Consider the following 13,208-nt stretch of genomic DNA (forward strand, 5'->3'; position numbering starts at 1 on the left):
ATGCTTGTAAGCCTCTACAATGATTTAAAGTGTTGTAGAAGTACCAAAAAACTATGCTGCTCCAGAAAAGTGTATTCTTTTTTTGCGTTGTCAGGTGGGCGCCTTGAAAATACAAATTGTCTTCGCATTTTCGTGTCCATATATGCTAGCGAATATGTTGTCAGTGTATCAGGCCAGAGAAAAATTATTAACAATATTTAAAAAGTGTATTAGTTAAATAAATGTGGCGAAATTTATTGATTTTGTAGCTAAAACTCCGTTGGACATCACACTTAACTGTTCTCATCATAATAAAACACCATCGAAATCGAAATAACAAAATCAACAAAACTTACAAAAAAACAAAACAAGTTACTCAAATTACAAAAACCAAGAACGCAATCGCGCACGTTTAAAAAATATCTTCAAATACCAAAAGGGACAGAGCTCGATAAGAGATCCGGAGCACCCTCCAAAAGCTGCTGCACAGGCGAGTGGGACTTAGCTAATCACCCCCAGATTGGCAGTAAGGTAAGTTTTTTTCAATTATGGAAAGCTATAAGTTGGGGGTAATGAGCTGATAGGGGTTACGAGGGTCTAGACCTGATACAGAAAGAGGGCAGTTTCCTTTTAAAAATTATTTTTTTTTTACAAAAAAATAAGTTTTTGAAGTTTCATAAATTGTACAAAATTATGTGCAACTTTGCCACATTGAAATTCATTATACAAAACATCAGAGGATTTAATGTTGTGCGTGGGAAATGTTCGGTTATTTGTATAGTGATTATTTTCGCAAAGAATAAAAATTAAACTTGGGCTAGGCCAGCAACAGTATTTTTGCCCAAAACTCCTTTCCGCGGTGATGGTCTTCGGCCGCGCTAGAAAAATTAGCCTAATCAGACCAATCCCGGTAACGCCATCCACAGAATTTTTAAGCAAAATCCACCTCCAAATTTACAGAAAAGTGCATATTTACACTCGCAATCTTTTTTTTATTAAAGTGCAATCCTTGACTAAACGTATATGTTAAAGTTTTCTTGATTCGGGTCACGTGGTTGGACACGACAACCCAGAATCATTGTACAAATAACCGAACCGTCGTACGCGAACTGTCTTACTTATGCATTTTCCTATAAACCAAAATTGTATAAAATGAAACTGTAGTAGTTTTCACCTTAGAAGGATAGTTCTTGTCACAAATACATAGTTTCGAACTTATATTTATGCATATATATATTTTTCTTTTTTGCAGCGCACATCTTTATCAGATAATTCCGAGAACTCAAACAAACTGGCACTATTACAAGTTTCAAGACAGTATTTTAACTCGACCTCCTCCCTTTTCCACGAGTAACGGTACTTCGTTTAGAGCTGCTCTGGTCTGCCCTTAAGTGGGGCTGGAGCCATAACACCCGCAACACCATCAGCAGTAACAGCCAGTGCGGCTACTACAGCGCGCACAACACCAACAACAACAGCGCGCAACACCAGCAGCAGTAACAACCAGTGCGGCGACTACAGCGCGAATAACACCAACAACAACAGCGCGCAACATCGCGCATCAGCGCGCAACACCAGCAGTAGTAACAGCCAGTGCGGCTACTACAGCGCGCGCAACACCAGCAACAACAGCGCGCAACACCAGCAGCAACAACAAACAGTGCGGCTACAACAACAACAGCAGGCCCCACCAACACCTGTTGCAACAAGCGGTGAGTCCTTCGGGCCATACACAATGTGAATATTTAGAATTGGAACCAATAGATAAGAAGATAAGATTATAAAGAAAAAAAAATATTTACCAAGAACAGTATTAGCAGTGGATTAGAAGTAAACCATAATTTAAACCCAAAAAAAAAACAAAAGAAAAAAAGAGGAATTTATAGAATTCGGAAGTTAAGCAAAAGAAATAAGTACGAAAAACTAATTAAAATTAACTTAAATTTAACTTAGAACTCATACGGTACTGCATAGATAGCGAAATTTATTTTTCTAAACATTGAAATGCTCATATATATACATATAATATATATATACACATACACGTACACACAGGGCCGTGACCCAAATCGCCGAAAACGAAACCAAGGAAAAAATTTTTTCTCAGGTTTCGCAGATTTTTGATTATATCTGGGTCATGCATATTCTAAGGTATCATGAAATCCACTTAATCCTGAGAAACCTTTAAATTAATGAAAATTAAAAAAGCACAACATGAAATGAAGGGTTGTTTATATTTAAGGACCACCATCTTTTGCATTGTACTTGCTTTTCTTCGCTTGCCCTGTATTACTTTGAAGTTAATAAAAACAGTATTCGATAAAATAACCAGCGTTTAACTTTCTAAGTGAAAATAAACTCGGCAGCATTTCTAATGTAATGTAGCAGTCCAAAATATGAAAAGGTTTTTTTGGCGCGGAATCCACCAGACTTAAGAATTGAAAAATCTGGTTTCTTCGAGCATTTTCGGGCTTCTTTCACAATAAAGCAGTTTCTTCATTACCCATATGTTTTCGGTGAAAAACTATTTATAACGTAAAACGCGAGACATACGGGCATGCTTATGCATATAAACAAGCACACAAATGCGAATAATTTTGCCCTGACAGACGTCAGTATTGCGGACTAACGAGCCGAGGGTCGTGGGTTCGAGTCCCATGGCCATTACGATTTTCATCTATTTCGTTTTTATTCATTTTTTTATAAGTTCTAAATTTTTTTAGCATTGCTTTCAGTTAGTTCTTGTTGACTTTTTAATAAAATTCAAGTAAAATAATAGTAAAATAAAAAATGTGATATAAAATAAAAAATGTGATATAATAAAAGTAAGTAAGCCACTGTGGTGTAGCGGTAAGCAGTGCGCGCTTACACTCCGCAGGGCCTGGGTTCAATCCCTGGTCAAAGCAACATCGCAAAAGTACCCTGCAGGGAAAGCTACTTGTTGTGAACTAGAATTCTACCAGTTGCGTTTCAGCCCAACTAGTTCACGTTCTGTCCTTTTTCAATGTTAGCGACTGGTATTTTTAACATTGCGATGTCCTACGAGATGTCAATTGTCAGGCTATGCATCATGAAAAGCATTAGTATGCCTTTTTGCTCGCGGCGCTCCAACAGTCGCAATGGCCGACAGAGCAAAGCACTCACGTGGTATGCCTGAGGTACCAGGTTCAAGCCCTGGCGCAGGGAAAATTTATATTTATATTTTTTATTTAGGTTTTTTTTTGCTATTCTTAAATTTAATTTAAAAAAAAAATATTTTTTGAATCTATTTGTTTATGGCACAAGTATTTTCCCATACATTTGTTTCTTTTTTTTTGTAATGCAACTAGATTTTTAAGTTTGTTATTTATATTTAAATTGAAATAATTATTCCTACTTACATTGATCTAACTTTAAAAAACTTAACCCCCTCCAAGCGGCCTCGAACCTGCGATCCCAGAACCAGAACCAGTTGTGTTCACGTGACGCCACAGCCGACATTTGTAAGAAAAGCAATTAATTGCGTTTTATTTTAGGCTTTGGCAATTCAAAGGCAGATGTCGCTGAACGCTTAAGTTCTTCGAAGATGTCGAACTGGTAGGCACATACTAGTTTATGAACTAGTATTTTTTCTTACTGGTTTGGGTTTTCACTGCAGGGTATAGAAAAAGGTTTTTTCTTAACAGCGGTCGCCCCTCGGCAGTCAACGGCAAACCTCCGAGTGTATCTCTGCCATGAAAAACAGCTTCTCATAAAAATATAATCGCCGTTCGGAGTATGCGTAAAACTGTAGGTCTCTCCCCTTTGTGTGACACCATCAAGGCGCACGCCACTATTTGGAGAAGAAGCTCGGCCAAGCACTAACATATGTGTAAGCGCCAATCCATTACTATTATCAAATATATAAATAAAATAAAATAAATAACAAAAATAAAAAATTTTTTCGCAATCGCTCCAACCGAGGTTCGAACCTGGCAGCTATAGGCTTGTAGAACGCAACTCTCACCACTCGGCTAGCGCGGACGCCAAACTCGCCTGCTTTGTTTTCTTATTTGTACAAAAGACAACAGTTCGCCGTTTTTACCAGTGTTTTCATCGAAAATTCCCCTAATCTGAGTTAATTCCCAAAAATTTCGTGCATTTGTTCGGCTGCTTATGCACATTTGAAAGAGGAACATGCATGAGTTAAAGCAAATAAAGGCTGTTTATGCAAATAAGCGAGCCCGTTTGTCAGCCGTATAAGAGTCTTTTTTACTAATTTAATTTTCAGGTAAAATTAATAAAAAAGTTAGAGAAAGCAACATTGTAAGCTATTGAACGTGCTATTGACTCATAGCTAAAATATAGCTAAAATTTATATTCTTTTTAATTCAAATCCTTTTCTTCTTATTATTTGGCGCTGTAACCTCCTAAGCGATTTTGGCCGATTTTAACAAAGCGCGCCAGTCGTTTCTCTTCTGTGGAAACTGACGCCAATTGGAAATACCAAGTGAAACCAAGTCCTTCTCCACCTGTCCATCGCAGTGGGGGCCTCCATCTTCCTCTGCTACCACCAGCGGGTTCCGAGTTGAATACTTTCAGAGCTGGTGGTTCGGTGCCCAATCGAACGACATGGCCAAGCAAGCCGGGCCGCTGTGTTGCTCAAATAGGCTCAGAAAATAAAAATTACGTAGAAAAATAAAAAAACCCGAGAATTATATTATTTAACAAGTAAGAAAGTCTAAGTTCGGGCGGAGCCGAACATGAAATACCCGGCGCAAGTATTAAATATATGTTTTTTCACCTTTCCGAAACCTTCCGCTAGATGGTAAGCCGGGGTGTATCAATTTTGAGTAAATAAGCGTCCTTCAATTTCGGAATATTGAAGTTTCAAGCATTTCTGAAATTTACCGTTATAGGAAAAGCGGCCGTTCTTTTAGTCCGATTTCAATAATTTTCAACGTTTTGCTTATATGTGGCAAGCACAATAACCACACCGAGTTTGGTACAAATTAGTAGAACGGTTACCGATATACATATATGTGATCATAAGTGGGCGGTGCCACGCCCATTTTCCAAAATTATACCATAAACGTATTTCTTGGTAAAGAATTGTTGCAAGCATCAATTTTGAATAAATTAGCTTCAATATTTACTGATTTATCGAAGATTTTGTATTTCTCTAAATTACCGTTATATGGGATGTGGGCGTGGTTATTGTCCGATTTTAAAAAGTTTCGGCGATTTTTTATGCTGTACCAAGGCCAACAACTGTGCCAAGTTTGGAAGAAATTGGTGCAGCGGTTACCAAGATATACACATGTAACCATAAGTGGGCGTGGCTACGCCCATTTTCCAAAAATTTATAATATTCTTTTTTTTTCGTCTAAAAATTATTGTAAATATCAATTTTGAGTGAACTATCACCAGTAGTTACTAAAATATCGCAGTTTTTGTATTTCTGAAAATTACCGTTATATGGGAAGTAGGCGTGGTTATTGAGAGATTTTAGAAATTTTCGGCCATTTGGTATGCTGTGTCAAGGCCAACAACTGTGCCAAGTTTGAAAGAAATTGGTGCAGCGGTTACCAAGATATACACATGTAACCATAAGTGGGCGTGGCTACGCCCATTTTCCAAAAATTTATAATATTCTTATTTTTCTTCTAAAAATTATTGCAAATATCAATTTTGAGTGAATTATCTTCAGTAGTTACTAAAATATCGCAGTTTTCTTATTTCTGGAAATTACCGTTATATGGGAAGTGGGCGTGGTTAAAGTCCGATTTTCAATACCAACCTACCTTGGATTAAGGGAAACCCACGTACCAAATTTCGTTGAGATATCTCAATTTTTGCTCGAGTTATCGTGTACACGGACGGACGGACAGACGGACAGACGGACGGACAGACAGACATGGCTTAATCGATTTCTTTTTTCATCCTGATCATATATGTATACATTTGTCTTTATCTATCTCGATTCGTTTTGGCTGTTACAAACAACCGTTATGTGAACAAAATTAATATACCCTTGTGCACAAGTGCGCTCGGGTATAAAAAAGGAACGAGGCCAAAAGAAGCGAAACAAAAAGCTAAAAGAAGAAAATTTTCTGATTAGGTAATCAAAATCTATTGGAATTATTTCAAGTATTTTTCTAGTACTATTTTTATCCTTCAAAATGCACTCTCGAATGGTGCTATAACCGTCTTGTCCTCGAATCTAACATCGCCAAACCAAGCATATGCTTTCTTCCAATGGCCATAGTTTCTGACGGAAAACTCGTAAAGCAACCCTCTAAGGCGCATTTTGAATGGTAAGAATAGTACTAAATGTCATAGAGCAAACAAAAGTGGCCATTAAAGCCTTTTTTCGTGTAGTTAACCCCGGAAAACCTCAATATCTTGGCAAAGTTATAAGCTCCACTTCGAGTTCTAAGCAGAAAATTACTTCTGAAACGACTTACAGCTGCACAGCAACAGAAGTCTGTATTCATAATTATTATGTTCTTAATTTCTTTGCATTACATGTCAAATCGCAAGTCTGCTTAATTCATGCTACTTATTGCATAAAACAGACTACAAGCTATTTGTTGCAAATATTGACCTCAAAATTAATTTTATCAGTTAGTGGGTGGTAGCAGTGGAAGAGGGAGGCCCCCACTGCGATGGAAAGATCAGGTGGAGAAAGACTTGGCTTCACTTGGCGTTTCCAATTGGCGTCAGTTGGCACTAGGGATGTCAATCCCGGGATCCCGGGATTTCGGGATCCCGGTATTTTTTAAGTCCCGAATATCCCGGGATTAGTCGATTTAAATCCCGGGGTTGCTGGAAACAATTTTTTTGTTAGCCAATTAAATTTTTATCACAAATATCCCCTCTCAAGGGCAAATTAAGAATTTTTTGCAACCCTTAATGCTATAATTTCTTTAGGATCGCATTACCATCAAAAGAAGGAATAATTTTGCTTCGCTCGAAATGGAATAGGTGATGCACTTATATATTTATTGTTTACTTAAATGTGTTAACTTTTTTATTATTACTTAAATATACTGATAATATCTTAAATTGATCTCAAACCGTGATTCAAAAAATGTTATATAGAGTCAAACCACGCTAACTGTGTCAATGAATTTCCATTGATTTTCTGGAAAGTGAAGACAATTGTGGGAATCTGTAGATAATTATAGAACAAAAATACACTTTGGACGGTTTTTCGAAATTGCACTTCGTTTTTTGGTATTATAAGAATATTGCAGTTTTTGAGAGAAAAATTCGTAACTCGCGACCCATATGATGAAATTTGATGAAATTTTTTTTGAGAGTTGCTGAAGCTTTTCCCTTCACAATAGAAAGATTTGCAGGATAAAATTTGCAAAACAATTAATTCTTTAATAACAATAATTTAAACAATTGCAATTATTTATATATTCGAAGCTCTTGTTTTTAAGTTCCAAAAAGAAAAAAAATTGGTCTTTCCAATTTTGACAGTCGCTATCGATTTTTTTGTCACCTTTAAGCGTTGAGTAAATAGCTATTTTCATTTAAGCTTGTGTGAGTGATAGCATTTATACTAGGGCTGCCAGACGTCCCGGTTTTCCCGGACATGTCCCGGTTTTAGACTATTTATCCCGGTGTCCCGGTCCAACCTAAAAATGTCCCGGGTTTCGTTTTAGTGTCCCGGTTTTTGATTTGATTGCACTAATTTGAATTAAAGTTCAAAAATCACTACACTAAGAGAAAAAACGCGTTGTAATATTCAGAAAAATGTTATGAATTCACTGAGGGAAATAACGCATGGTAAACATGAATATTTTCTATTTGATTATCGTTTAAAAATGTTCGTATTTATAAATAATACTTTCATAACACGCACGCGTGGTGTTGATTCAACCTCAACATTTAAATGAACATTTACATGTCTAGCTGTAGCTGAGTGCGCGAAGATGCTTGCCACAATTTGCTAATTTCCAGAGGGTCAAGGTTCAATTTCCATTACAACCAGCATGTAATTTAAATATTTTTTAAACTTAATTATAAAAAGCAATCGGTACTTGCAAATCGCTTCGTTTTATTATTTGAATTGAATATTTCTATACTAAATACTAAAATTTGTATACTTAAATATATTACGAGTTGGGTTGGTGCTCTTTCATATGCGTATTTTTTTAATTTAGCACGCTGTTTAGGCCTAAAGGCTAAACCAAATACTTAAAAGGGTGAACCACCCTAACGTTGAATTTTATAAATGTGCAACGGATGCACATATACATAGACAGCCTGATTAAGGCGAAGCCGTTAGCATGTACAAATATTAGTTTACCGCTTGAATATCAAACTTCGTTAAGTTTCCCCTCCAAACAGTTTGCTGCTTGGAGGTCAAACTTAACTTCGCAAGAATTAGCGCGGGCACTTCTAGCGAGAACTCAAGGATCAACGGACGTCTGCCAGCCATCACTCCTGCGCACTTATCAAGGTAACTTGTAACCTAGCTTTAACCTTAGTACATGTATATTGAATAAACCGCCACATACCAATTTATATGAAGTATACTAAAACTTGGCCTTTTTATTTTTTCCTGCTTTTCAAATAAAAACACTGGTGATTTATTGGAGTTGCCAAACCACATAATCGCCACGGTTTTTCCATGGTCCATCTCCGCCGAGAAAGAAAACACCAGGAGGCCTTTTACTAAGAACACAATTTTTACAGTCCACAACACAAGGAGCACCGATATTTAAAGTTCTGCACACACGGATATTTTGTTAAACTGCAATTTCAAAGCGGAGCATCTGTAGCGACTGAGATAGATTCCCAGATATCACGAGCAATTTGCTGATACCACACACACCACAGCTTAATTTACATCCGTTAACTCAGGATAATAAAAGGTACGTGGCTGGCATTTCGTGCACATAAAATATTTACATATATATCAGTGGATTTGCGTTAAAATATAAAAAGTCGCTCACATATAATCGTTGCTCCAAGAGTTAACCGCGAGTGGTTTTGTGTTTCAGTGATTTTTGTAAAAAAAGATGCATTGTTTAAATCACAATACGTGACAATATCGGCAAAAATTAGTACACGCGACGGCCATTTTAAGAAAAAACTCACTTCACGTTGTTGGTGTTAAAATTTGATAAAAGTTGAACCGCAGCACATATTAAAATTTTATTGGTTCGAAATTCGCACTGTTTCAATTTAATAACTTATTGCACATACTTTCATATGTTCCTCAATATTGGTGCTGCAAGTACGTTCAATTTGCTTAGTCACAAACACTAACAACACTTCACGGGGTGGTCTTAACCTCACTTTGGCTTGCAATTTTGTGCTAATACACACTAAATTCACTCGTACGACCGATATTTCACATCCACAAAACCACTTTTCGCGTGTGACACAGAATTTTCTGATAGATTCAATTATTAGCACTGTTTATAATTGCTTCGATTTAAATATTAATTATATCTTGCTGTGTTGGGTGGCGAGCAAATTACATATATTACCTGTAAGCGTAAGAGATTAATATTCGTACACATACATACAAATTTACAAGGCAAGTTTATATATCTGAGATAATAAATAAAACGTGTGGTACGGAATTAAAATTCCACTTAAATTCTGTGTAAAGCTTTATTGGATTGTGGTGTGGCTAGGCTTTTGCATAGTATTCGCTAAACAGCTTTCAGAATCATTTTCCTCAAAGCGTTCTTCTAATTATATCAAGCTATGGATAAGTTTATTCGTCTGGCAGACGCTGTGACAGAATTTGAGGCCGACTACAACGACACGGCCCAAACTGATCACACCAAATACACTCTTGCCATTCAACAAGAGGAGTTGAAAACGTTATGGAAGAAAGCGAAGGCAGCATATGAGGAATTAGTAAACTCTGATACGTTAGATGCTAAAGCAGTATCTGCTGTGAAACCAAAATATAAAAGCTCGTACGCTGTATATTTGCGATGCATGTCGAACATGGCAGATCTGCATGCAAAGCTCGTTAAGAGCGAAAAAGACATAGAAGGTACGTCTGTCCAAGAACACAACATTCACCTTCCTCCGTGCGATACGGAAGTGTTCAAAGGCGACTACCTCTCTTGGCCAACATTCCGAGATATGTTTACGGCCATATATATATTAAATAAGCGCCTCACTCCAGTTGAAAAGTTGTTCCATCTGAACCAAAAAACACTGGGTGAGGCCAAAGATATAGTGAGGAAGTGTCCTCTCACTAACGAAGGATTTGCCACAGCGTGGAAAAACCTAACAGATAGGTACGAGAATAAACGTATTCTCTTTTTAATTTAAAGGCAATAGAGAACGAGTGCGGCGTCTCGATTAAGAAATTACAGCGAGATATAAATAATTGCATCTCATCACTAAAAAGCCATAAAATTGATATATCGAACTGGGATGCAATATTTACTTATCTCTGCTCAACGAAATTGCCAGAAAGTACCTTGGCATTGTGGGAACAAACAATCGAAGACAAGACGGAGATATCGAAGTGGGAGGATATGGACAAATTTCTGTCCAACAGATTCCAAACACTGGAAACCGTCTCGGGCATAACGGGTACTAAACTTACAAAAATTCCCAAGCCCCATAATAGTAGGCATACTAGTGAAACTCCGCAAAAAAGACTTGGTGCCTTCCAAGCAAGTGTAGCTAAAACGACATGCAAATTCTGTAAAAGCAAGGACCACAAGTTATCAAAGTGCGAAAGATTCATCAATTTAACGACGGCCGATAGAATCGCCTTCATTAAGTCGAACCATGGTTGCTTGAACTGCTTATCCAATGGACATACTGTGTCCAGGTGTACATGCTCATTTAATTGCAGCACTTGTCACCAACGACATCACACGCTCCTTCATATTCAAGCAGTTCAGCCAAAAGCAACTATGCACCAAAGGCAACAAACATATGCATCAAAAGACTCAGATAACATAGCGTCCACTTCGGCACAGGCTCAAGCAATGCGCGACGCTGCAAGTGCAAAAAAGAACTCAGTGAACAATGTCACGTCTTGTTTCGCTAATACTAACAAAGGCGTATTGCTGGGAACAGCAAGAGTTCATATTTTTTATAACAATACAAATTTCTCAGCTCGAGCATTAATAGATTCAGGTTCTGAGTGCTCTTTCATAACGGAAAGACTCAAACGCAGAATCAACCTGCCTTCTAAGAGAATGCATGCACAGGTATCTGGTATCAATAACACCATTTCAGCGCAGGTAAAGGAAGCATGCCTCATTCAATTGAGATCTCCAATTGATCCTCTAATAAACATCAACACAACCGTGCTGGTGTTGCCTCAATTAACCGGAAATCTTCCGACATGCCAAATAAATGCGATGACTAGCCAAGCTTTCCCGGATCTGGAATTAGCAGACAAGAGATTTTTTATTAATGAACAAGTGGATCTAGTCTTAGGCGGCGACATTTACGCCCAAATAATGTTGAGCGGAATCCGAAAAAACGTTTTAGGTACGCTTCTGGCGCAGGAGACTGTATACGGCTGGATACTAACCGGTCAAACTGACACGGTTACGCCAGCCAACAAATGTGTATCATTTTTTAACGAGGTCAGCCTCGATAAGCGTCTCGCGTCTTTCTGGGAAGTGGAAGACATTCCGAAAAACCAATCCTACAATAAAGATGAAGTTTATTGTGAAGAACTTTATAAAAGCACAACAAAGCGAAACGGTGAAGGCAAATACATAGTGTCACTGCCATTTAAGCAGGACTTCCCAAAAGACGTCAAATTAGGACCCTCTCTAAAAATCGCTTGCTCACAGTTCTTTAGGATAGAAAAGCGGTTGGCGAGAGACCCACCTCTGCAAACAGAATATAACCGAGTTTTGTCAGAATACGAGGCATTAGGTCATATGACGCGAATCGATGTGAATGTTCCTGCAGATGCATGTGACAATTACTTCTTGCCTCATCACGCTGTCAGGAAGGACGAAAGCACTACCACCAAAGTAAGGGTGGTTTTTAATGCATCGTGTCCGACATCAAATGGGGTGAGCCTTAATGAGGTGCTCTATCCTGGTCCAGTACTTCAAAATGATTTGCCAACATTAATACTTCGGTGGAGATTATTTAAGTATATTTTTAACAGCGACATCGAAAAGATGTATCGCCAAATCTTACTAAACCCTGACCAAACAAAGTATCAGCGCATAATTTTTCGTACTAATCCATCCGAACCCATACGACTTTATGAACTCAATACTGTGACCTTCGGTGTCAATTGCGCACCTTACCTGGCGATTAGAACTCTGCTTCGGTTAGCGAACGACGTGGAAGATTCGCACCCCATTGCATCGGACATCTTAAGAAAATACATGTACGTTGATGATGTTTTAGCGGGCGGTCATACTATCGAATCTGCTATTAAAGCTAAGGACGAAATCACAACAGTATTGCAATCTGCGGGTTTTCCTTTGAGAAAATGGACTTCTAACTGCGACGAAATATTATATGGTATCCCAAAATCCTATCTGCTGAAAGAAGATTTCTTGGACTTCGAAGACACCAGCACGGTTAAGGCTCTGGGCATCAGGTGGAACCCCCATTCTGATAAATTTTACTTCACTGCCAAGCCAATTGAGAATCAGGATAGACATACAAAAAGGGCAATACTATCGGCTATTGCCAAATTATTCGATCCGTTAGGGTGGCTCGCACCGTTTGTAATTACCGAGAAAATTTTAATGCAAAATATTTGGTTAGAAGGAACCGGGTGGGACGAAATTGTATCAACCTCCACATTAGACCGTTGGGAAAGCTTTAAGGAAAGCTACAGCCACATCGAAAGGATTCGTATCCCTCGTTGGATATACTTTTCACCGACAGCCAAAGTCGAAATACACGAGTTTTGAATAAAAATACATTTGTGCACTGAAATGTCAAGCCATGTCCTGTTTATTTAATTTCTTATCTCCCACAGACTGAAAAATCCGAAACGAGCATCAATGGTGATAACTACGTTTCCAGCTCTACGAAAATCAACATTTATTTTTCAATTCCTTTAATTATTCGTTGGAGTGGTGGCTGACTTGATTTACTGCTGTTGCATATAGCAAGGAGGGCCGGCATGTTTAGGCCTAAAGGCTAAACAAAATACTTAAAAGGGTGAACCACCCTAACGTTGAATTTTATAAATGTGCAACGGATGCACATATACATAGACAGCCTGATTAAGGCGAAGCCGTTAGCATGTACAAATATTAGTTTACCGCTTGAATATCAAA

General features: G+C 38.0%; 1 protein-coding gene across 1 annotated transcript; it reads left to right on the forward strand.

Annotated features, from left to right (window-relative positions):
• Positions 1–1,231: 1,231 nt before the first annotated feature.
• Positions 1,232–9,970, forward strand: LOC118752498 (type-2 histone deacetylase 1-like; the record flags this gene model as incomplete). The annotated part of the gene is made up of 3 exons (XM_036487411.1): positions 1,232–1,285; positions 1,349–1,691; positions 9,671–9,970. Coding segments are annotated over 3 exons (697 nt in total), but the record flags the coding sequence as incomplete, so codon positions are not given.
• Between the last annotated feature and the right edge of the window lie 3,238 nt (positions 9,971–13,208).

The sequence above is a fragment of the Rhagoletis pomonella genome, unplaced genomic scaffold (genome assembly GCF_013731165.1).
Source record: "Rhagoletis pomonella isolate Grant_MI unplaced genomic scaffold, Rhpom_1.0 Rhpom_scaffold_01559, whole genome shotgun sequence".
NCBI lineage: Eukaryota > Metazoa > Arthropoda > Insecta > Diptera > Tephritidae > Rhagoletis > Rhagoletis pomonella.